This window comes from Somniosus microcephalus, chromosome 7, assembly GCF_052327205.1.
Source record: "Somniosus microcephalus isolate GS21.2 chromosome 7, FLI_Smic_1.0, whole genome shotgun sequence".
In the NCBI taxonomy this organism is placed as follows: Eukaryota; Metazoa; Chordata; class Chondrichthyes; order Squaliformes; family Somniosidae; genus Somniosus; species Somniosus microcephalus.
Genome location: NC_140993.1, coordinates 76,491,079 through 76,517,206, shown reverse-complemented (window position 1 = coordinate 76,517,206; position 26,128 = coordinate 76,491,079). Strand labels below are relative to the sequence as shown.

Here is a 26,128-nt window from a genome sequence, read left to right as displayed (position 1 = left end):
TAGATTTAAAGGGGGACAGAGAGGTAGCGAGGTGAAGAGGATTAGGGAGAGAATTCAAGAGCTTCGGGACTTGGCAGCTGAAGGCACAGCTGCCAGTGGTGGAGCGATTAAAATCGGGGATGTGCAAGAGACCAGAATTGGAGGAGCGCAAATATGAGGGTTATACAAGCCTAGTCCATGCAACCTTTCTTCATAATTTAACCCTTTTAGACCCCAGGTATTCTGGTGAATCTGTGCTCCAAGGCCAAAAATCCTTCCTGAGGCACAGTACTCCAAATAGGGTCTAACCAGAGCTTGATATAACTAACATAACTTCCACTCCTTTTGTATTTCAGCCCCTTGAGATAAAAGTCAACATTCCATTCATACCTGTCCAATAGATTTTAATTTCTGTACTTGGACCTCTAAATCTGTTCTAGCGTCTCACCAATTAGAAAATTCTCATCGACCTTTCTTGGGTCCAAAGTGGATGACCTCACACTTCCCCACATTCAACTCCATCTACCACCGATTTGCCCATTCACTTAAACTATCATTGTCCCATTGCAACTTTCTGCTCCCATCTACACTACTTACTGTACCACCTAACTTAGTGTTGTCAGTAAACTTGGATATACGATTCTTTATTCTTTCATCCGTCATTTATAAATATAGTGAAAATCTGAGGCCCCAGTGCAGGTCCCTGGGGGACACCACTCGTCACATCGTGACAATTTGGGTACATACCCATTATCTCTACACTGTGTCTCCCCTCTCCTAACCAATTCCTAACCCACATCAATATATTACCTCCAATTCCATGCGCTCTCATTTTTGTTAAGTCTCTTACGTGGAACCTTAAATGCTTCTGAAAGTCCATAAAAATAACATCCATAGATACTTGTTTATCTAAAACGTTAGATACTACAGGTATCTCAAAAAATTCAACTAGGTTTGTTAGACATGACTTGCCCTTTACAAATTACTGGCTCTCTCTGATCTGTTCATATTTGTCCACGTGCTTGGTCACTCTGTCCTTAATAACAGATTCTAGTAACTTCCCCACAACAGACGTTAAACTAGGAAATGTTAGTCTATCTCTCCTACCCTCCTTAAATAATGAATTGACATTAGTAATTTTCCAATCCGAGGGAACAATTCGAGAGTTTTGGAAGATCATGACTAGACCATCTACAATTTCCTCACCTACTTCTTTTAATACCCTGAGCCAGCTTAGTTTTATACCTGTAAAAGTAACATTTCTGACACATTAATTCACTTAGAAATGGTTAAACTTACCGATACTGTTGGTAATGTCTGCAAGAATATTTTCTTCAGTAGACACAGGCCTGTGTCCGAGGCCCGAGATTTGAGTTTCAGTGCTTCTCCAATCGTGAGTTGCTTTGCTGCCCTTTTTGGCTCTGACTATTATTACTGTGCTATTCTCTCTTCTCTTCCCCTGCCCCCGCCCCCCCCCCCCCCCCCCAAGCCCAACCTAAATTGAGGTACTGAACTGTTGCCAGCTATTAAAATATTAACCAATATGAATTTGCTTTTTCTATTTTCTTGCACCCTGATCTTCAGTTTAGAATTTGTTTTCTGTTAGTTATACAACTAGGTAATGTAGCATTGTACATCTGAAATTTTTAATCGAGAGGTTTTAAAGCCTTCAACACTCTTTAGTTCTCTGCCCTTCGTGCTTGTTGCTAGCATATCGACAGAGGTCTTGTTTCCTTTCTTTAAACATGTCCAAAATCTTCCTGTCATCCAGGCTGTCTTGGGACAGGCCTAATCCCGATTTATCAGAGATAGGAACAGGAGTAGGCCATTCGGCCCTTCGAGCCTGCTCCGCCATTCAATGAGATCATGGCTGATCTTCGTCTGAGATCATAGCTGATCTTACCAGTTCAGTACCCCGTCCCCGCCTTTTCTCCGTAACCCTTAATCCCCTTAGCCTTCAGAAATATATCCAATTCTCTCTTGAAAATATTTATTGAATTAGCCTTCACAGCCCTCTGTGGCAGGGAATTCCACAGGCTCACCACTCTTTGAGTGAAGAAATTCTTCCTCATCTCTGTTTTAAATGATTTGCCCGCTATTTTTAGACTGTGGCCCCTGGTTCTGTGCTCCCCGGCCATTGGAAACATTCTCTCTGAATTCAGCCTGTCCAGGCCTGCCATAATTTTATATGTTTCGATGAGATCCCCTCTCAATCTTCTAAACTCCAGTGAGTACAAGCCCAAACTATTTAATCTCTCTTCGTAGGTCATTCCCGCCATTCCAGGTATCAGCCTGGTGAATCGCCGTTGCACTCTTTCCATGGCAAGAACATCCTTCCGCAGATGGGGCGACCAAAACTGTACACAATACTCCAGATGCGGTCTCACCAGCACCTTGTACAGCTGTAGTAAGGTATCCCTATTCCTATACTCGAACCCCCTTGATATGAAGGCCAACATACCATTTGCCTTCTTAATCGCCTGTTGCACCTGCACGCTCTCCTTCAGTGACTGGTGCACAAGAACACCCAGGTCCCTCTGCACTTCCCCATCTCCCAATCTATTGCCATTTAGATAATCTACCCTCCTGTTTTTACCCCCAAAGTGGATAACCTCGCATTTATCCACATTATAGTGCATCTGCCACGTATCCGCCCATTCCCCCAACTTGTCCAAATCGCACTGTAGCCTCCTGACATCCTCATCAGAGCCCACCCCTCCTCCTAGTTTAGTGTCGTCAGCGAATTTGGAAATATTGCATCCAATTCCCTGATCCAGATCATTTATATATATTGTGAACAGCTGGGGTCCCAGGACAGATCCTTGCGGCACCCCGCTGGTCACTGCCTGCCACTCCGAAAACGAGCCGTTTATTCCAACTCTCTGTTTTCTATCCGCCAGCCAGTTCTCTATCCACGTTAATACTTTGCCCCCAATCCCATGAGCCTTAATTTTGCATGATAATCTTTTGTGTGGAACCTTATCGAAGGCTTTCTGGAAGTCAAGGTACACCACATCCACTGGCTCTCCCCCATCTATTTTACCAGTTACTTCCTCAAAAAATTCCAGCAGATTAGTCAAACACGATTTACCCTTTGTAAATCCATGTTGACTCTGTCCGATCCTTTCCCCATTTGTCAAGTGCTCCGCTATTTTATCCTTAATAATGGACTCTAGCATTTTGCCCACAACCGATGTAAGGCTTACTGGTCTATAATTCCCTGCTTTCTCTCTACCCCCCTTTTTAAATATTGGGGTAACATTAGCTACCCTCCAATCCACGGGTACTGTTCCCGAGTCAATGGAGTTCCGGAAGATGATCCTTAGAGCATCTGCTATCTCCAGGGCCACCTCCTTAAGTACCCTAGGATGTAGTTTATCAGGCCCCGGGGATTTGTCGGCCTTCAGTCCCCTCAACTTACCCAACACCATATCCCTAGAGATACTAATTTCTGTCAGCTCCTCTCATTAGTCCCTATGTTTGCCGATATTCCTGGGAGGTTATTTGTGTCCTCCTTTGTGAATACAGAACCAAAGTATGAGTTTAATTGGTCTGCCATTTCCTTATTCTCCATTATATATTCTCCCGAATCGGACTGCAAGGGACCGACTTGGGATTTTACCAGTCTTTTCCTCCTGATATACCGATAAAAGCTTTTGCAGTCTGTCTTTATGTTTGCTGCAAGTTTACTTTCGTATTCTATTTTCCCCTTCCTGATTAATCCCTTTGTCCTCTTTTGCTGTATCCTGTACTGCCCCCAATCTTCCGGTCTGGTGCTTTTTTTTGCCAGTTGATATGCCCTTTTTTTTGATTTTATGCTGTCCCTAATTTCCCTCGTTATCCACGGTTGAGTCACCTTTTTAGGTTTATTTTTATGCCAAACCGGTATAAACATGTTCTGGAATTCTTCCATTCTATCTTTGAATGCTTGCCATTGTCTATCCACTGTCAATCCCCCCAGAAACACCACCCAATCAATCTTACCCAATTCCCGTCTCATACCCTCGTAATTCCCTTTATTTAAGTTCTGGACCTTAGTCTCTGATTCAATTTCCTCACTCTCCATCTCGACTGAGAGCTCGATCATATTATGATCGCTCTGACCCAAGGGGCCTCGTACAAGAAGATTGCTGATAAGTCCCTTCTCATTGCACAATACCCAGTCTAAAATGGCCTGATCTCGAGTCGGCTCCTCGACATATTGGTCCAGATAACCGTCCCGAAAACATTCCAGGAATTCCTCCTCCTCAGAATTTTTACTAATTTGGGTAGTCCAATCAATATGTAAATTAAAGTCACCCATGATGACAGCTGTGCTCTTATCGCACGCTTCTCTAATTTCCCTTTTTATGCCTTCCCTCACCTCCATATTACTATTTGGAGGCCTATATATCACACCCACTAACGTTTTCCTCCCCTTGCTATTTCTCATTTCTACCCATACAGATTCCGTTTCATCCGAGTTAATATCCTTCCTTTCCATTGCATTAAACCCCTCCTTTACCAGCAATGCTACCCCACCTCCCCTACCTTTTTGCCGATCCTTCCTAAATATTGTATATCCCTGGATGTTCAAGTTCCCAGCCTTGCCCACCCTGCAGCCACGTTTCTGTAATCCCAATCAAATCATACTTGTTTACCTCTATTTCCACAACTAATTCATCCACCTTGTTCCTAATGCTTCTAGCATTAAGATACAAAGCCTTCAGGCTTGCTTTTTTCACACTCTCATTATGAATTAGTTTGGCCCTTTGTGTTTCTCTCCTTTGCTTATTGCTTCTCACCTTTCTACCATCTATTTCTGACTTCATATGACTTCCCTCTTTTCCACTACCTAGGTTCCCATCCCCCTGCCAAATTAGTTTAAATCCTCCCGAACCGCCCTAGAAAATATTACCCCGAGGACATCGGCTCCCTCACAGTTCAGGTGTAGACCGTCCCCTTGGTACAGGTCACTCCTCCCCAAGAACTGGTTCCAATGCCTCAAGAATTTAAATCCCTCTCCCTTGCACCACTGCTCAAGCCACGTATTTAGCTTATCTATCTTACTCTCTCTAAACTTATTAGCTCGTGGCACTGGTAGCAATCCAGAGATTACTACCTTTGAGGTCCTACTTTTCAATTCAGCTCCTAACTCCCTAAATTCAGCTTGTAGGACCTCCTCCCTCTTTTTACCTACATCGTTGGTACCTACATGTACCACGACAACTGGCTGATCCCCCTCCCCCTTCAGAATGCTCTGCACCCGCTCCGAGACATCCTTGACCCTTGCACCAGGGAGGCAACATACCATCTTGGAGTCTCGGTCTCGGCCACAGAAACTCCTATCTATCCCCCTTACAATTGAATCCCCTATCACTATAGCCCTATCCCTCTTTTTCCCGCCCTTCTGTGCAGCAGAGCCAGTCATGGTGCCCTGAACCTGGCTGCTGGTGCCTTCCCCTGATAAGTCATCTCCCCCAACAGTACCCAAAACGGTAAACCTGTTTTGGAGGGAGATGACCGCAGGTGACTCCTGCACTACCTTCCTGCCTTTACCCTGCCTTTTGGTCACCCATTTACTGTCTGAGCTAGCCTTTACCTGCGGTGTGACCAACTCACTGAATGTGCTATCCACAACATCCTCAGCATCGCGTATGCTCCAGAGTGAGTCCATTCGCAGCTCCAGCGCCGCCATGCGGTCTGCTAGGAGCTGCAGCTGGACACACTTCCTGCACACATAGTTGTCAGGGACAGTGTCCCTGATTTCCCACATGGCACAGGAGGAGCATGACACGGGTCCGAGCTGCCCTTCCATGACTTAACCCTTACAATACCCTTTTATTTACTACGATTTAGCTTAATTATTGAATTCTACTTAGAATACGTTTGTGAAAGTACTCACCAACCAGTCACCTACCTGTTTTCTGGTGTTGTATTTTCACTGCCGCCTCCTGTCCTGGAACCTTTTCCACCTTGGTTAGGCTCCTGAAATAAAATAAATTGAACCTACCTTTTCAACTTCCCCTAACCCCTAAAAGGTTAGAGGAGGTGGAAGGGTGGGAGACACTACACTGTAGTGTTTCGGGTTTAGCAACAGCTCCAGCTATATAAGAGTTACTGGCCTCCTGCTCTCCCGACTGCACCAGCTCTCTCCTGGAACCTGGATTGGTCGGTGCCTCTGACTGCTCCCTCTCAAGCCTTTAAGCTCTCCCGCCTCAGGCTGCTCCCGCGCAGGTCCGCTGCTTCTCCGGTCTCGGGGCTGTGGGCCTCGGTGCCTCTGACTGCTCCCTCTCAAGCCTTTAAGCTCTCCCGCCTCGGGCTGCTCCCGCACAGGTCCGCTGCTTCTCCGGTCTCGGGGCTGTGGGCCTCGGTGCCTCTGACTGCTCCCTCTCAAGCCTTTAAGCTCTCCCGCCTCGGGCTGCTCCCGCGCAGGTCCGCTGCTTCTCCGGTCTCGGGGCTGTGGGCCTCGGTGCCTCTGACTGCTCCCTCTCAAGCCTTTAAGCTCTCCCGCCTCGGGCTGCTCCCGCGCAGGTCCGCTGCTTCTCCGGTCTCGGGGCTGTGGGCCTCGGTGCCTCTGACTGCTCCCTCTCAAGCCTTTAAGCTCTCCCGCCTCGGGCTGCTCCCGCGCAGGTCCGCTGCTTCTCCGGTCTCGGGGCTGTGTCATTGCCAAAGGGTTCTTGACTTGATCTTGTTTGAATGGGAATGCTGGACAATGGAAAGTTGTGGGTGCATTTTTGACTCTTCCCTGGATGTGGAGTCAGCAGTTTAGCCTTATTCATAACCAGTAATGTCTTTTAGAAATGGCATTTATCTGCACAGTATCTATTTGGACAGGGGTAAGGAGATGGCCCCTAGCAGATAGACATTTTTCTTGTTACTTCCAGGAATCTGATGGGGAAGCATAGCATTCCCCATTTAATAGCATGACAGTGGACTTGAGATCCCTATTTTGCTCCTCGAGAGATGGAATTGGGCACCTTATATTCAAATGAGCCAAGAGATTGGCCGGCAGTGATAGACTTCAAGGATGCCTACTTCTATTTGTCAAGTTGTAAGGATTTCGGGGTTTCTTTTAAACTGGTTTAAGGTAATCTACCTGGCCAGCAGTCTTTTTGCTGCTGCACTCTAAACCAATTTCGCTACCCCTCCTTTAGTTCTGAGTGGAGGAACTTATAATTAATGATACTAAAACGGAACACGTGGTTTGGATGAGAGAAAATTATCAAGCTTTATTAACTAAAAGAAACCACAATCACAATATCGAACTATCCCACACGAACACAGTAAAATTGTAAAACTATATATCAAGGGGGTACACACGGCAAAAACGAGGGGTGCGATGGCTACAATCTTAGCAATTCCCTTAAATCACCATCCCCCCCTTAACTCCTGCTAGGTTGCCTTGTTGAGAGTCAGAAAATCTCTGCTCACATGGTCCAGCGAAGAGAGAGAGAGAGAGAGCTCACCTTATCGTCCCAGGAAGTCAAGAGAGCGAGCTGGCTTCAGCATCTATCTTTATACCTGGTGAGCCCCTCATATCCTGCCTTGCAGGCTGTGTGCAAAATTTCCCTGTGATAGGCTAACTCAAAGTGGTTAGATTGAGTTAATGTGATTTTCAGAGCTCCTTGTGCTGAAACAAAAGGGAGATACATCTGCTCTATAGTCCAGTACTGGGTGATTGGAAACCCATTTAAAGTTAACGCTTCCCATTCAAGGTGCAAACGTCTCTTCTGCAGTTTCAGGTGTATCTAAACAAATGCTAATAGCATTCAGTTGCTTTGTAAACAAAGCATTGTCCTTTGTCTTCATTGAACCTTACTTCCACACAGAAAGCTGCATTCCAAACCTCTTTTGTCCTTCAGCCATGTGGTGTGACAGCCATTTTATCCTTGGAAATTTAAAAAGCACATTGCCCAGGGATACTTTAATCAAAAACATGAATCTTCAGAACTGTAAATTATTGCGAATTCTTACAAAGTTGTCACGACACTGGAGCTTCCTGAGGTGTTCAGTACAGGGACTGAATTGTCAGTGCAAAGTACGCCCATTGGATTTGAAATCTCCCTCTGCAGAACATTTATGAAATGCCTATATTGCAGGAAGTTTATTTAGATAATGATTGCAGCCTTGTGTCAAGCCAAAGATAGTTCTCCAGCAGGACATGTTGGACTTATCTCGATGACCAGAAACAATCCTCATACTTCCAGAAAATATTGTTTGCATTTGTTGTGTAGGATAGTAAGGTCCCTCCTAGTATTGCTGGGTCAGATTTCTGATGTGTTAGTGGTTCAGTAATGGAGGATAAAACCAAACGCATTTAAAATAGAACAGCACATCAGCATTTTAATATTTTAAATTTATGACTAGGGCTGAAACTCTCCGGGTAACAAAAACCAGAAAGGCCCATTTATTGCAGGTATTTATGAAGTGTTTTAAAGCATTTGTAAATTTAATTGATTCAAATATAACCTGCAAAATGTTTAATTCAAATTTTCCAGTCGTGTTTCCACATCTGGTAAAGCATGTTGCACAGTAAGTTATCCCCTTTGACCTGTTTTCAGTGTAAATAGGATATTGGGTGTATGCATTTAGTGGGACATTTTATAATCTGTTAATGAATGGAGAAAATGTCATATGAATTTTTGCAGATTCTCCTGTCTTTTGGGAAGAGATTGGTTATAATTTATTTGAACGATTCCTTTATAAAGTGGCAAACCTAAATATATAACCTACACAAGACAAACTCTTTCAATTAGGATTTTCTTTTCATTTTGTGTTTTTTTTTTAGTTCTCAACTATAGTTGCACCTAGTTGTTAGGTCACTACTTTAGACTGCTTTTGTGATGTATTGTGCTTTCAGCCGATTTCAATTAGTTGTCAATATGTGGTTCAAACACTTGAGACTTTGAGTACTGTAGTGACTTGTTAGACTGAAGAGGAAGTGCAATCAGTGGCAAGTTATTTTGTTAACCGTCAACTGTTTAATATTGTGAAATTTTAGCACCGTATCCACTCATTTGTCCGAACTTCCCCTTTCCCATTTCTAAAAGTGTTTCTTTTCGATTCCTCCCATCTTTTGCTTGCAATTTGCCCTGCCCCTTCCATCTACAATCTTCCTTCCCAGCTACATTAAACTACTGTATGTACGGTAGATAGAAGCAGCTGTTCAGCTTTTCTGATTTTTCCCAATGGGGATTTAATCTGGTGGATGTCATGTCTTGTAACTGACCTAGGTCATATGGCATTGTTGAATATTTCAATAGAAAAGTCTGAAGCATTCTCAATTTAACTTCACTAAAGGTGGTGCAAAATAAAAATTATAGCATAGTTATTTGCAAAAAAAAAAAGTTCAGGAATGTTTCTGGGAAGAATTGTTTGCAGTTCCAATGGAAAAACAGTATACTGTAGATAAGACTTGGGCTTTAAACTGATTTAAGCTCATTAATTGTTTTGCAAAAGATGAATTCCAGAGTTACAAATAAGCCAAATTAAAATCTAGAAATTTCAATGTTGGCTTGCTGCAGTTCTGGTGCGACAAACAGTCGCTTTCCCTGTTTGACGCAGGGATCGCTTAATTTTCACTCCATACCGACTGGCACTGTTGAGTGCCTAGGTCATGTGATAGTTACATCGAATTTATAGCACAAACAGGCCATTCGGCCCAACTGGTTGGTCTATGCCAGTGTTTATGCGCCCCATTAGCCTCCTCCCACTCTATTTACTTAGTCTCCCTCTATCCTATTCTTTTCCCCTTCATGTAGTTATCGAGCTTCCCCTTAAATGCATCTATGCTATTTGCATGTGGTAGTGAGTTTCACATTCTCGCCACTGAGTAAAGTTGTTCCCCTGAATCCCTTATTGGATTTATTAGTGACTATCTTATATTGCTGGCCCCAGTTTTTGACTCCCTCCACAAGTGAAACCCTTTAATATTTTAAAGACACCTATCCTCTCACCGCTCAGTCCTTTTTCTGGGGAAAGAGCCACAGCTTGTTCAGTCTTTCCTGATAGCATACAACTATCAGTGTTGGTATCATCCTTTATAAATCTTTTTTGCACTTTCTCCAGTGTGTCTTTATCCTTTTTGGAATATGGACTCCAGAACTGTGTACAGTACTCTCAAGTGTGGTCTAACCAAGGTTCTATATAGGTTTAACATAACTTCTCTGCTTTTGAATTCTATTCTTTGAGAAATGAACTTTGCCCTTTTTATGGCTTTGTTAACCTGTGTTGCTACTTTTAATGTATGTATCTGTACCCTGAGATCCCTTTGCACATATACCCTATTTGGACTCTGATTTTCCAAGGAGTAGGTGGACCCTTAGTCCTCCTCCCAAGATGCACCACCTCACACTTGGCTATATTGAAATTAATTTACCATTTACACGCCCATTCTGCAAGTTTGTTAACCTCGTCTTGTATTTTGCCACAGTCCTCCTCAGTATTAACTATACCCCCCAATTTGGTGTCATTTGCAAATTTTGATATAGTACTTCTGATTCTCGAGTCCAAATCATTTATGTAATAGTGAACAACAGTGGTCCCAGCACCAATCTCTGGAACACCACTTCCCACCTTCTGCCAGTCTTAACCGCTAATCTCTTTGTAGCCAGTTTGCTCTCCATTCTGCTAACTGTCCCCTGACTCCACATGCTCTGAGCTTAGTCATGAGTCTACTATGTGGTACCTTATCAAAGGCCTTTTGAAATTCCACATAAATCACATCCACTGCATGACCCTTGTCTACTCTCTGTTACTTCAAGTAATGCAACAAGGTTGGTCAAGCATGAGGGGAAAGCCCACTCCTATCAGCACTATACTTTGTAAACCCAAAGTTACCTGATTCCAAACGCTGTCTTATTTGTGAGCTGAAAAAGTATGTATTTCTTGAGCAGGCTCAACACCTGGACTAGGGCCCAAATGAACTAAGACATGCAAACTCTGGGCCTTGTAAGAAAATCCGGGCCAAAGACATTTTTACCCGTTATCCTTTCAGTACTTGCGGAATCTTATTGGATACAAGGCCCAGAGTTTGCATGTCTTGGTTCACTGTTATTATGCAGTAAATCAGTCAGCAACTTTTGGAGTCTGCACATGCGTAGTTAAATGGGAAATTTGGAAGTTGCTGTCCGAGTTACCCTGCTCCTCCACAAGCTGTGCTCCACTGGTACCTCGCTGATAGACTCTGCATTGAACTTCATGTAAGGATATGAAGTTGCTGTACTTGTCCGCTAGTTACCCGCCAACAACAACTTGTATTTATATAGCTCCCTAAATGTGAAATAGTCGTAAGACGCTTCACAGGAGTGTTATAAAACAAAATTTGACACCAAGCCATATAAGGACATACTGGGACAGATGACCAAAAGTTTGGTCAGAGGTAGGTTTAAAGGAGGAAAGTGAGGTGGCGGGGTTTAGGGAGGGAATTCCAGAGCTTGGGGCCTTGGCAGCTGAAGGCACGGCCACCAGTGGTGGAGCGATTGAAATCGGGAATGCTCAAGAGGCCAGAATTAGAGGAGCGCAGATATCTCGGAGGGTTGTGGGGCTGGAGAAGATTAGAGATATGGAGGGATTTGAAAACAAGGGTGAGAAATTTAAAATTGAGGCGTTGCTTAACTGGGAGCCAATGTAGGTCAGCGAGCACAGGGGTGATGAGTGAACGGAACTTGGTGCGAGTTATGACACGGGCAGCAGAGTTTTGGATGATCTCAAGTTTACGGAGGGTAGAACGTGGGAGGTTGGCCAGAAGTGTGTTGGAATAGTCAAGTCTAGAGATAATAAAGAAAAGAAAGACTTGCATTTATACAGCGCCTTTCACGACCGTCGGACGTTCCAAAGCACTTTACAGCCAATGAAGTACTTTTGAAGTGTAGTCACTGTTGTAATGTAGGAGGTAATAAAGGCATGGATTCAGTAACCGATGAGCTGAGGCAGGGGTGGAGTTGGCTGATGTTCCGGAGGTGGAAATAGGAGGTCTTAGTGATGGCGCGAATATGTGATCAGAAGCTCATTTCGGGGTAAAATAAGACACCAAGGTTGCGAATAGTCTGGTTCAGTCTCGGACACTTGTCGGGGAGAGGGATGGAGTCTGTGGCTAAGGAACGGCAGGGACCGAAGACAATGGCTTCGGTCTTCCCAATATTTAATTGGAGGAAATTTCTGTTCCTGCAGTACTGGTTGTTGGACAAGCAGTCTGACAATTTAGAGACAGTGGAGGGGTTGGGAGAGGTAATGGTGAGCTAGAGCTGGGCGTCGTCGGCGTACATGTGGAAACTGACGCTGTGTTTTTGGATAATGTCGCAGAGGGTCAGCCTATAGATAACAACAACTTGTATTTATATAGTGCCTTTAATGCAATAAAATGTCCCATGGTGCTTCACCTTCTGAGGGGGATTGACAGGATAGTTGCTGAGAGGATGTTTCCCCTAGTGGGGGTGTCTAGAACTAGGGGGCATAGTTTCAGAATAAGGGGTCGCCCATTTAAGACGGCGATGAGGAGGAATTTTTTCTTAGAGCGTCGTGAATCTTTGGAGTCATTGTCAATCTCCGCCTTGAATATATTCAGACATTTGAACTACAAGGTAGTCAAGGGGTATGGGGAGAGAGCGGGAAAGTGGTGTTGAGGCCAAGATTGGATCAGCCATGATCTTATTGAATGGCGGAGCAGGCTCGAGGGGCCGATTGGCCTACTCCTGCTCCTGTTTCTTATGACACTGACACTGAGCCACATAAGGAGAAATTAGGGCAGGTGACCAAAAGCTTGGTCAAAGACGTAGGTTTTAAGGAGCATCCTAAAGAAGGAAAGCGAGGCGGAAAGGTTTAGGCAGGGAATTCCAGAGCTCGGGGCCAAGGCAACAGAAGGCACGGCCCCCAATGGTTGAGCGATTTATAATCCGGGATGCTCAAGAGGGCAGAATTAGAGGAGCGCTGATATCTCGGGGTGAGGTGGGGGGGGGGGCGGGGGTTGTGGAGTTGGAGGAGATTAGAGATAGTGAGGGGCGAGGCCATGGAGGGATTTGAAAATGAGGATGAGAAATTTGAAATCGCGGCGTTGCTTAACCGGGAGCCTATGCAGGTCAGCGAGCACAGGGGTGATGGGTGAACGTGACTTGGTGCGAGTTAGGACACGGACCGCTGAGTTTTGGATGACCTCAAGTTTACGTGGCTCGAATGTGGGAGGCCAGCCAGGAGTGCATTGGAATAGTCAAGTCTAGAGATAAGGGCATGGATGAGGGTTTCAGCAGTAGGTGAGAAATAGGAGGGGGCCAATGATAGATCCTTGGGGGACACCAGAGGGAACGATGCAGGAGCGGCAAGAGAAGCCGCTGCAAGTGATTCTCTGGCTACGATTAGGTAGATAAGAATGGAACCAGGCGAGTGCAATCCCACTCAGCTGGACGACGGTGGCAGGCATTGGAGGAGGATGGTGTGGTCAAAGGCTGCAGACAGGACAAGGAGGGTCACATAGGATGTCATTTGTGATTTTGAGTGCCGTTTTGGTACTGTGGCAGGGACGGAAACCTGATTGGAGAGATTCAAACAGAGTTCCGGGAAAGACTGGCACTGGCTTGGGAGGTGACGACACGTTCGAGGATTTTGGAGAGGAAAGGGAGATTGGAGATGGAGCGGAGTTTTGCGAGGACGGAGGGTCAAGGGTTGGTTTTCTGAGGAAAGGAGTGATGGCGGCAGATTGGAAGGAAAAGGGGACAGTACCTGAGGAGGGAGAACCGTTAACAATATCCGGTAATATGGGAGCCAGGAAAGGAAGTTGAGTGGTCAGCAGTTTAGTGGAAATAGGAGCAGGAAGTGGGTCTTCTGGACAAGATGAGCCCGAAGAAGGCATGAGCAGAGATGAGTGAGAAACAGGAGAAAGATGAGAGTTCAGGGCAGGGGGGTGACCTTCGAGGAAGTTTGGCCCGGTGGTCTAGGGGAAGGGAGGGAAGTGGTAGAGGCAGATGGTCTCAATCTTAGTGACAAAGAAGTCCATGAGCTCCTTGCACTTGTTGGAGGTGAATGTGGAGGAGACGGGAGAGGGGGTTTAAGAAGACGGTTTGCAGTAGAGAAAAGAAGTTGGGAACATTTCAAAGTGCTTTAAAGTGTAAACTCGAGGAACAGCACCTCCTCTTTTGATTAGGCACTTTACAGGGGTCTGGACTCAACATTGAGTTCAACAATTTTAGACTATAACCCCATCTCCCATTTTTCATGCTGTGATTTTTGCTATCCCCATTTGCAACATTTTATCTTTCCTGCCTCTTACCTTAGCACAGACAGTTCCTTCAATTCCTTACCTCCCCCACCCCCCCCCCCCCTCTGCACCTGCTTAAAATCTGTTACATCTCCAGCTTTTTCCAGTTCTGATGAAGGGTCCCAGACTTGAAACATTAACTCTGTTTCTCTCTCCACGGATGCTGCCTGGCCTGCTGTGTGTTTCCAGCATTTTCTATTGTTTCAGATTTCCAGCATCCGCAGTATTTTGCTTTTGCTTTAGAAGTGTAGTGGCTGTTTTGCACCAGCAGCAACTCAAACTGCAATAAGATGAATGACCAGTTGAACCTGTGTTTTGTAATGAAGCTGGCCTTATTTTTCCTCCCTGCTACACACCTTTTGGCTATTGATCACATCTGTCAATGTGAATGAAACTGCTTTATAAGTAATATGAACAAAAAGCCAACTATTCCAGATGCTGGAAATCTGAAACAAGACAGAAAATACTGAAAACACTCAGCAGGTCAGGCAGCATCTGTGGAGAAAACACACGTTAACTTTCTGAGTGTGCAAGCTCTTTGTCAGAACATCAATTCTGACAGAGTTGATGCAATCAAAATGCTACTTTGTTTTTTCTCTCTACAGATGTTGCTTGACCTGCTGAGTGTTTAAAGCATTTTCTGATTTTGGATAAACAAACTACAGTAGCTGCATTGGAAATAACAACAGAAAATGCTGGAAAAACTCAGCAGGTCAGGCAACATCCGTGGAGAGAAATTTGAGTTGACGTTTCGGGTCGAACCCTTCTTCAAAACTGGAAAGAAAAGAAAATAGATCGAAGGCAGGGCTGCGATCGAACAAAAGAGCTAGACGAGATGGTAATAGGCTGAGATTAGGTGTAAAGTGTACTGGCAGGGCAAGAGATAGCTGCCAGGTGTGAGAGAGAAACAAAAGGAAGTGGGGGGGGGGGGTGGGAAAGGAGCTCTTTTGTTTCTTTCACTTCTTTTGTCCGATCGCAGCCCTGCCTTCGATCTATTTTCTTTTCTTTCCAGTTTTGAATAAGGGTTCGACCCGAAACGTCAACTCAAATTTCTCTCCACGGATGTTGCCTGATCTGCTGAGTTTTTCCAGCATTTTCCGTTATTTCGGATTTCCAACATCTGCAGTATCTTGCTAACGTAGCTGCATTGGATTTTGTTTGTACTTGTTTCAGTTCCCTCCCTCGCCACCACCCACCCACCACACTGGGCAAAATTAAGAAAAGAGGAGCTTGCATTTATAGAACGCTGTTCATATCCTCAGGATTTTTTCCTGTGAATTAATCCAGTGAATTACTTTCTGAAGTGCAATCACTGGTGTTATTTAGGAAACATGGTAGCAAACTTGTACACAGCAAAGTCACACAAATGGTGGGGAGATAAATAACCAGTTAATTTGTTGGTTGAGGAAGGAATGGTTGGCAAGAACACTGGGAGAACTCCTTTCTCTTCACGTGCCATGGTATCTTTTACATCCACCTGAATCGGCAGACAAGGCCTCAGTTTAATTTCCTCATCTGAAAGACAGCACCTCCACCAATGCAGCACTAGATTACCTGCTCATCCTGGAGTGGGGCTTGAACCCACTAGCTGCTTTCAGCAGTGACCCGTTGTTCAAATGAAACATTAAACTGTCTGCCCTCTAGGGTGGGCATAAAAGATCCCATGGCACAATTCGAAGAATAACGGGAGTTCTCCCTGGTGTCCTGGTCACCATTTATCCCTCAACCAACTTCACTTTATTAAAAAAAAAAATATCTGGTCATTATCTCATTGCTGTGTGCAAATTGTCTGCTGCATTTCCTATATTACAACAGTGACTACACTTCTAAAGTACTTAATTGGCTGTAAAGTGCTTTAATATGTCCTGAAGTAGTGAAAGGCACTATATAAATACAAGTTCGGTTTTTTTTCTGACTGAGGCAAGAGTGCTATCAACTGAGCTAAAATGTGTACTGCTAATTGAAGGTATTAAGGAAAATCCACAGATAATACTGTAGTAGCCTTGTTTATTGGCACAGACATGTGGAGGGGAAATTTTTAAACTAAGATCAGATTCTGCTTGAATAGCCCTCATCAAGTCACACCTTGGCCTCTTTCTTCCCCCCACCCCCAACTACGCTGGTGCCTTCTCCCGATTCAAGCACCTCCCCGTTCCATTCCTCCCACCTCCTTGATAATGCTTATTGCTACTGCCCTCCCAAGGCCGATATTTACTTCCTCACCGAGAAGGTATCTTGGTACCTAATCCACTCTAACTTTGTGTTCCACGTTCCTGAGTTGCTTTAATAGTTTTACATTAGAGGTTCTCCATGAGGTGTCTCCAGTTGGAATGGAAAGACAAAAACTGCAAAAGCTAGAAATCTGACAAAATGCTGGAAATACACAGCAGAACCATTTCCATCTGAAAAGAAAAAAGATCTAGGTTAACATTTCGGAACAGGCCATTTTGTCATTGTCCCTCTGACAATGTTTTCTACGCTCAACGTTAAACAACTACTATCCTTTTTCAGATGCTCTATATTATGTCCAATTTTGGCTTCCATGATTAGGCCTTGCTAGTAGACTAATCTAAATGTAGAATGGGAACAGTGCAATACGTGTTGGCATTTTAAACAAAAATTTCTGCAGTGAGGTTCTTTCAGCAGTTTCTTACTACGGAATGTTACGTGAAAAAAGGGATGATTGCAGAGACTCTTGATTATGAATTCAGTTGTGTTTACTGTGATTAAAAGTCATTTGTGTCTTAGCCTGTGTTTCCAAACTTATGCTTGCAATCCGTATTTGATTTACTTTACTACTGTGCTATGCTGCAGTACTTCTGAACTCTTTCCGATGTGCAGTCTATCATGGAAGAGGTTGTTCTGTTGGTATAAGTCTGCAGTATGCAATTTAGAACTGTTTATACCATACAGATCAGGATAATCGTCAAGTCCCAGATTCATTCTGGTGCACGTTTAATATACTAAGCCACTTGGTTGTGTCAAACCGCAGTCCAAGAATAAGGCTCACCACTGCCTTCTCCTGGCAGCTGGGGATGAGCAATAAATGCTAGTGATTCCCACATCCCAGGAATTTTTTTTTTTTTTTTTTAATTAATTGCCCCAGAGGTTAAATCCACACAACCCTCAAGCTATTTGGAAATGTGTATCCTACCCAGTAATTGGAACTAGAAGCAGTGGCTAACTGAATGTGTGTTTGTTTCAACAGGAAGCCAAAGACTTGACTTCCATCAGCTCTTTGTCAGGGATTGGTCAATTGAGCTGCCAATCAAGCCTGCTACTGCCCTCCTGGGGATCCCCTAGCAGCTTTGTAAGAGCATAAGAATTAGGAGCAGGAGTAGGCCATAAGGCACTTCGAGCCTGCTCCGCCATTCAATAAGATCGTGGCTGATCTTCGACCTCAACTCCACTTTCCTGCCCGATCCTCATATCCTGTGATTTTTCCCCATGAGTCCAAAAATCTATCTATCTCAGCCTTGAATATACTCAATGACTCAGCATCCACAGCTCTCTGGGGTAGAGAATTCCAAAGATTCACAACCCTCTGAGGGAAGAAATTTCTCCTCATCTCAGTCTTAAATGGCCGACCCTTTATCCTGAGACTATGCCCCCTAGTTCTAGACTCTCCAGCCAGGGGAAACAACCTCTCGGCATCTACCCTGTCAAGCCCCCTCAGAATCTTATGTTTCAATGAGATCACCTCTCATTCTTCTAAACTCGAGAGTGTAGGCCCAATATAGACCCAACCTCCCACTGGGCTCAAATGATCCCCATTGTCTTGAAACGGCATGTGCTAAACATATTCTGCTAGCCTTGCATGCTAACAGCATAGATTAAAAAAAATCTCTTCCCACGGTTAGGATTGATTATTTTCAGGGATTTGTTTGTAAAGTGGGAACTGGGTATTCTTTATCTGCGACAAGGACATGACCGATTCTATTAATTCTTTTAATGGGTTAATGTCAGTAACTGAAAAGTCTTCTATCCGTGCTTGCTAAAGTGGCAACGTTTTAAGAGAAATGCCTAATTCCCCCCCTGCAAAAAGAAAATAACTGCATATTTATTATTAAAATAAAAATACTTGTTAATATTTGAGTACTTGGAAATCAAAGTAGTAAATTTATTTAGGCTCATTTGTGCTAGAAAGCAACTCGCTGGCTAGGAGACAATTGGAATTTTCCAGCCCTGCTTCACTAAAATGCACGGGCCTAAAATTTTGAGCAGAGTTAGCAAGGAATGTTGTTTCTTAGTAATGGAAATTTTGTGAATCCACCATTATAATTGAGTGGGAAAAGGGTGAGGATGGGCAGTTGAACATATTAGTGTTTTTAGTAGTTCACCTACCAGGATAAAGTAAGTGACAGATCGTATCAAATACAGGAAACCTTGTGATATCCGGCATCGACGGGACCAAGCTGTTGCCGTCCCATCAAAACTGCCGGACAAACCAGCGCTAATGTTAAAACATACAGAAGCTTTTGAGCTCCGTATCTAGCAACAAACCCTGTTGCTTAGCAACAGCTTCTAAACAGTCGGCTGTAGCTTGCAAGCGTCTCTGTAGCTAAGCAACAGCTTTAGCTAGACCTTGCAGAGCCTGACTAGTGGGGGGGGAAAAGCAACGAAAAGAAAAAAAACTTACTGAACCGACTCCTGAATTTTGCCGGTGGCTTGAGCATTCCGGACAGTTAACCTCCGGATAAACCAAAGTTTCCTGTATGTTGCCCAAATCAAGTGTAATATTAAGTGAGGAAATCTGAAACTGTCAAATTTGTATATTGCTGTTAATTAATGATCAGGACAGAATATTAAAGATTTTTTTCTGTAAGGGATATTTGTGTAGGTCAAAATAACTAATTTTGGCACCATGAATAGTAGCCTCTATTTGGAAATATCCATTAGCAGAAACTGTAGCACCAAAGGAGAACATTTGGCCCATCATGCCTGTGCCAAATTGTTGAAAGAGCTCTCCACTTAGTCCCTTACCCCATACGCATTATTTTTTTTTCAAATATTTATCCACTTCCTTTTAAAAGTACTAATGGGTTCTGCTTCCGTCATTGTTTCTGGTAGGGCATTTCATATCCTAACAATCCATTAGGATTTAATGCGCTTGCTATCCTTTCATTGTGATACACTCCAGTAGCTCTTTTCATACGTTTGCATTATTGATTTCCATTCCTCGTGTTGTAACTATAGTCTGCTGTCTGATCCCCCTGCCTTGCAACAAAAGTAGATGCCTAGGTTATGTAGTGGATTCTCTAGATTGCAACTGTTCATTTTCCACCGTAAAGATCAATTATATTTAATGTGTTTTTTTTACCCCCTCTAAGCCAAATGTTTGGTAGCTAGATTTTAAAATACCATATAATTTGTGTTTTTCCCTTACAGAAAACAAGATGGTGGACCGCTTAGCAAACAGTGAGGCAAATGCTCGACGCATTGGCATGGTTGAGAGCTGCTTTGGAGCAGCTGGCCAACCCCTGACTATTCCCGGTCGGGTACTCATAGGCGAGGGAGTTCTTACGAAGCTTTGTCGAAAGAAGCCAAAAGCCAGGCAGTTTTTCCTGTTCAATGACATCCTTGTCTATGGAAATATTGTCATCCAAAAGAAGAAGTACAACAAGCAGCACATAATTCCATTGGAGAACGTTACAATTGATTCCATTGAAGATGATGGTGAGCTGCGCAATGGCTGGCTTATTAAGACTCCAACCAAATCCTTTGCTGTTTATGCTGCTACTGCTACTGAGAAATCGGAGTGGATGAATCACATTAACAAATGTGTCACCGATTTGTTGTCAAAAAGTGGGAAAGTACCCAGTAATGAGCATGCTGCAGTTTGGGTACCTGATTCTGAGGCGAATATATGCATGCGTTGTCAGAAAGTCAAATTCACACCAGTCAGTCGTCGACATCACTGCCGCAAATGTGGATTTGTTGTGTGTGGGCCTTGTTCAGAAAAGCGATTCCTTCTTCCCAGCCAATCCTCCAAACCAGTACGTGTGTGCTCCTTCTGCTATGATCTGCTCTCTACTGGCCAGCTGACTGCAACTCTGCCAAATCGCTCTGAGTTTTACCGTGGGTCCCTCCAATGCCCTAGAAATTTATCTGATGAAGATGACGACGATGACAGCAGTGATTAAAAAGTGAAATGTCAGCTTCGGTATTTAAATAAATTGGAGTAAAACTTCAATTGAACTGCTTTTGAGGTGTATTAACTTCACACAACCTTCCTCCTGTGACAATTAGCCATAAACTATACCTGCAAACCTTAATACAAAACCTGTGCCTAAATGTTGGATATACTAATGGTATCTACTCTTATCTCTTCTGCAGGGACACAATGCTGACTGCAAAATATCATTCTTGGGCTGGTTGTAACCATGATCATTTCCAGTTACTTGATTTACTGACTGGCAGCGCAAAAAAAATAAATAAATTTATTGTCCTCAGTTTGCATTATTTTGTGTATTTTCCCCAACAATTAAAATGAAAAATCTTTTTTTGTAATTGAAAAGTGCTCTAACTGTTACTGCTATGAAAAGGACTTTGGGAGCAGCAATGTTGATTTAAAAGGGGAAGGATGTATAGTGAGATTTAGCCAGATAAACTTTGATATACTTAACTGTCAAATTTTGATATTGGCCAGTTTATATATTAAAAAAAAAATATATATATATATATATATATATATAATATATATATATCTTGGGAGCTTTGTGTTTAGGACACGACTAAAATGGTTTTTATTGTGCTGTAACAGAACTATATGACTGAGCTGAACAAATGCAGAAAAGTCTAATTTTACATTGCTCTTCTAGACTGGGACCTTGATGGGGAAAATGCTTTATGTTGAAAAACCACACAGACTTCCTCTCCACAATTTGCTGTTTTGCCCCATATCCTTTGTTTAATCTCAAACAACAAAACCACATCTTGTAGAGCTATGCCACAAGTGGTCGTATATAGGTTTGCAGTCTGTATTGTGAACAAGTCTGAAGCCATTCTACGAAATGCTATGGAGCTTGTTAACGATTGTCATAAAATCAAGATTACTTTGGGAAATGTTAAGAAATTTTTCTGATTAAATCTCACTTAATATCTATAGGGCAATTTCCCTGCTTTTGCAGTTACCTTTTAAATACTTCTTTCTTGAAATCAAATATGTAATACTCCAGTTCACATTAACAAGGTCACTTCCCCCCTCAAATTCTTAAAGCTTTGTTAATTAAATTGGGGGAGGGGCTAAGACTTGTTGGCTAGGCATTGACACCTTACAGGAAACTTCGCGATATCCGGCACCGACTGGACCGAGCTGCTGCCGATCTATCTCAACTTCCGGATAGACCAGCGCTAATGTTGAAGGATACGGAGGTTTCTGACAACGAACACTGTTGCTTAGCAACAGCTTGTAAACACTCGGCCCGTACCTTGGAAGCGTCTCTGAAGCTGTTGCTAAGCTACAGAGACGCTTTCCAGAGCCTGACTGTTAATTAAAAAAAAAAAAAAATAATGCTAGGAGAAGAAAAAAACCTAACCAAAACGGCGGCTGATTTCTGCTGTTAGATCGAGGTTTCCGGACATACAACCTCTGGATAAACCAAAGTTTTCTGTATTTGGGGAAAAAAACCAAGTCTTTTATCACTTTGTTGATCCACGTGCCTTGTTCTATTGCATGGCACTTACTAATGCCCTGTTTATATTGTAATCCTCAAAGAATTCAGAATTCTTAATCAGCACAATTCATAGCAGTTTGGCTGTGATTTTCAAACTTGGTGCTCCTGCCAGAGCAGGCAAATGTGAATTAATTGTGCTCTATTGACTTCTATGGAATAACCCCATTACCTCATTATACTGACTGGAAAATGGGATTGGAGAAATTGCAATGTCATTGTTTTCTCCAGTGGTCAAGAGCAAACCATTTGTCAATATGGCCAATACCATCTTTGCTCTTAATTGGAAACTGATTTGCATGGCAAATTTGGAGTACTGTGATTTCCAATTACCAGTATGATGGGGGTATTCTTGAACTAGTGGACTTGGGAGTTCTATACCAATCTTCATAGTAAAATTGAAGTAAGACCAAATACCATGTTTATGATTGGTTTTCTGTGGCATATTAAATTTCAGTCAAAAATACTTTCAGAAATCTGTTTTGTAACTGAAATGCTCAGTAGTTGGATTGAACTAGTGATAGTTTTGATAGCCTCCAGGATTGTGCTTAAAACATTGAGCTATAGGGTCACGAACTTAATCCTGACATTCAGGTGTTAGTTTATTATTCCCTAAGCAGTGAATAGACTTAATTAGCTGCAAATGTTAAACAAATTCATGCATATGAGCAAGGTGGGGGTGGGCGGGAATGAGGTAAAGTGGAAATGAGAATTTCCTTACAGACCATATAGTGCCTTGACATGGCAGCAGTGATGCAAGGAAATTGAACCCTTTGTACACCGGTAACAATTTACAGGGAGTTTGTTACTAACTCGATATTGTGTAAATTGTTCTGTAGCATAGGCATAGTCCTGCACCAAACTCTTCTTTCACTTTCCCTTTTGTAAACGAGTATCAATTAGAATAACCTAAATAAAACCTTTTTGAATAGTGTCCTAACATTTGTAAGACCAGCTGCAGAGTAGGATGTAAGTTTGTGGTGAATACTCTGTGCAGTAGAAGATCCAATCTTTGCTATCTTATTCCTTTTTAAAAAATCTATTATACAACAGCTAGCTTAATGATGTGAAACGTTTGTAATAAACAGCAACCGTGGCAGTCCTCCATTATTCTCCAAATGCCAGTTCTAGAGAATAAGCTTCGTGGTTAGATGCTGTGGTTCATCGCCACTGCCCTTGGATATACAGTATTGATCATTCACTGATACTGTGGTTCACATTGTGGTTATGTCAAAGGTGTAGCAACAAGTCACGTCTGATCTGTTAAGATCTTATCTAATCCACCTGCCCACAGCTTTGACCAAACTGAGCTGCTGTTTCACATTTCTGACCCACTGACAAACTGCTTCTATTTATGCTGAAGCTCAGTATAAATGGGTTGATGGACAGTATTATGGGTTTCAAGCTGCTAGAATAACCTGCGTTTCAAACTGAGGCGTTGAGGAAAAGAAACCTAACTAACAGTTGGCAAACTCCAAATTTTTAACCTGTGCTACATTTTTGCTGGAAGGTGATGAGCTCGGCTAAATTAGTGTTTCTTTTTCAGTGATTTTAATTCCTTGTGTTCCTTTGCCATTACACCGCTGGGCATGTTGCCTCAGATGTTTTTACTAGAGCATTTTTTCTCATTTGGCTGATTAATTAGTAATGGGCTGTAGCATGAAATACAATTGTTTTAATACTTTACTGCTCTGTTTGTCCCCCCGCGGCCCCCCCCCCCTCCATATTTAGTCAGTAATGGTGCCGTGAAATGTTTTTAAAAAATGTCAGGAACTATAATTTTTTTTCTCCCCGTTTGACACCTACATGTATACATTACAAGTATTGATGAGTGTGATGGAGTTCCATTAGCTGATTCTCCTAATTGCCTCGCTGTATTTGAACACTCACTTGCTTCAAATTGTGCTTATATGCCAGTGACTTGGTAAACAGTGGTTAGACATCTGAGGGAATTTGTTTTTAAAAAAAAAAAAAAAAAATTGATCCTGTGACCAAATCTCTTAATTCTAATTAAGATGACCCCCCCCCCCCATCTTACTAGATTGAAAAATACTGTTACAAAAAAATACTTAAGCATCACGTTCAGATTTATTGAAACTCCTTTTTCTTCAGTTTCAATGTTGCTAATCGACTCCATTGTAAAATAGATTTTTGATGGAGCTGATGCACTTGAGGCTGATCTACAGGGCTGGCCTTATGTACTAAACATCGTACTGTGGCATGACTGCATGAGATCACTGAGGCAGCTGACATTTAAAAAAATTACACTGACTTGGAATCCTGAGAATTAACTTAGTTAAAAATTATTTTCAGTTGCTCATCCGGTGAATTCCATGGAGAATGTCAGTATCTATAGAAAATCTGTAGTGTAATTTTTCTGTGGCCCATCTCGTACATTCAGTTGTTGAGGTGGAGAGAACAAACAAGATTACACCCAAGAGAAATTAACTTTAATGAATTTTCTGTACACCAGTTACTGTTGGTGAGCTATCCTAGAAAGTCATGTTACTTCCAGCTATAATAAACTATTGCTAAACTTTGTAGGAGTAAAATTGTGATGACCTAAAACAGAGGTTCGAAAATCTTGTTTTCCTAAGCTGTCTTTCTCAGGAAAAATCGGTGTACAAAGGGTACATAAATTAATATAAGATTTTAAAAATGTGCTTGATTACTGTCCTGTCTTTTGGCTTGCATCTTACAGCTATTCTGTACTAGAAAGGAATGACTTTTTAAAAACTTTGCCGTTCTTTTGTCAAGCTGTATCATTTTTTTATAATGTACTTTTTCAAATTTGGCACTTTACTATATTTTGCTGACAGCAAATTTGTCACTTCAGTAAGAATCCTGCAAAAAAATTATAAATGTGATAACCTCTCGTCATTCAAGGTTTCCCTCGCATACGTAGAAGCTGAGTCTTGCACCATGCTGCACTGAGTTGGAAGATGTCAGTGAAATGTCTGAGCTTTTCAATACAATATGAAATGTTTATTATCTACAGTTAATGATTATGGTGTTCATGCAAGCTGTTGCTTTTGAATTGTATATGTTGGTGTAGAATTCCTTCAGTTATTCATCTTCCAAGTCTCGGATGTAGATATTTTTCTTGGTGTTGACTATTCTTGGTAATGTGTAAATTGTTCAATCTTTTTGAAAGGGCTCAGTACTTTGTAACATATGTATTTTGTTACATAAATATATTGCATTGCTTACCTAAAATACTTTTAGTGGATATCTGACACTAACAAGTTATAAAGTGATGATTCCAGGCAGAATGGGTATTCTACTACAACTAAAATTGCCTTTTTTAAAAAGAAACTGAACTGCTTTGTAATTGTTCAGTTTTTCGGGCACATTTAGTTTGACATCAGTGTTTCAAGTTGTATTCCTGAGACTTGGTGACTTCCTTGAAATTGGGCCATTTTCTACTCTGTAGTGCAAGTGGTATCTGCAAGAAATTTGCATAACCTGCCAGATCACATTTTTTTAAAAATTGGGAGACAGGTGAAAAAATGTCTCCATTTATGACTTGCCTTCAAAAAGCTTTATCTCATATATTGGTGAGGGAAAAATTAAGGATTTTTAATTATAAAATTGTCATCAAAATGTAACTAATAAACTGATCTCTACTGTGCATTGGACTTCATAGCTTCTTGCTGTAAAACAGTGAAATATTTGTTCTATTTTGACCCTCACCAGCACAAAATCATTTGGGTTTCAACTGAACGCACCCTTAATCTAATGGATTTAGTTAGTTTGCATTGTTTTGATAATAGTCACATCTGTGTGTTCTGTGTACAAGACCTGCAAATCATTATTTTAAATGGGTAAAATTTGGACATAGCTTTAAAATAATTGAGAGCCTCTATAAATTCACAACTAATGGGCAGGCTAACTGTTCACTAATAGCGATAAACATTTATCAACAACAACTAATATTTACATGTAAACAGAAAATGCTGGAAATACTCAGCAGGTCAGGCAGCATCTATGGAGAGAGAAACGAGAGTTGACGTTTCAGGTCTGTGACTGTTCTGACAAAAGGTCAGCGACCTGAAACGTTAACTCTGTTTCTCTCTCCACAGATGCTGCTTGACCTGAGTGTTTCCAGCATTTTCTGTTCATTTCAGATTTCTATCATTTACATAAATGCCAATGTGCTTCAGAGGATAAAAGTGCGTGGCATTAGAGTGCTCTGCTTAGAATGTTTGGTATCTGAAATATTCTTTGAACTATTCATACTTTTTTT

The 26,128-nt window shown here is 42.3% G+C and overlaps 1 protein-coding gene across 4 annotated transcripts in view; it reads left to right on the top strand.

Moving 5' to 3' along the window:
• plekhf2 (pleckstrin homology and FYVE domain containing 2) overlaps positions 1–25,513 on the top strand; it is a 65,928-nt gene extending 40,415 nt beyond the window's left edge. For 2 of the 4 annotated variants that reach the window (XM_085992617.1, XM_085992615.1), the window contains one exon: positions 19,598–25,513. In XM_085992617.1, coding sequence (XP_085848743.1) covers positions 19,606–20,352 — 747 coding nt within the window. In that variant the 5' untranslated portion in view covers positions 19,598–19,605 and the 3' untranslated portion in view covers positions 20,353–25,513. Of the gene's footprint in view, positions 1–2,244; positions 2,392–7,357; positions 7,486–19,597 lie in introns of all 4 variants that reach the window. The other 2 variants (XM_085992618.1, XM_085992616.1) reach the window with 2 other exon arrangements.
• Positions 25,514–26,128: the final 615 nt, after the last annotated feature.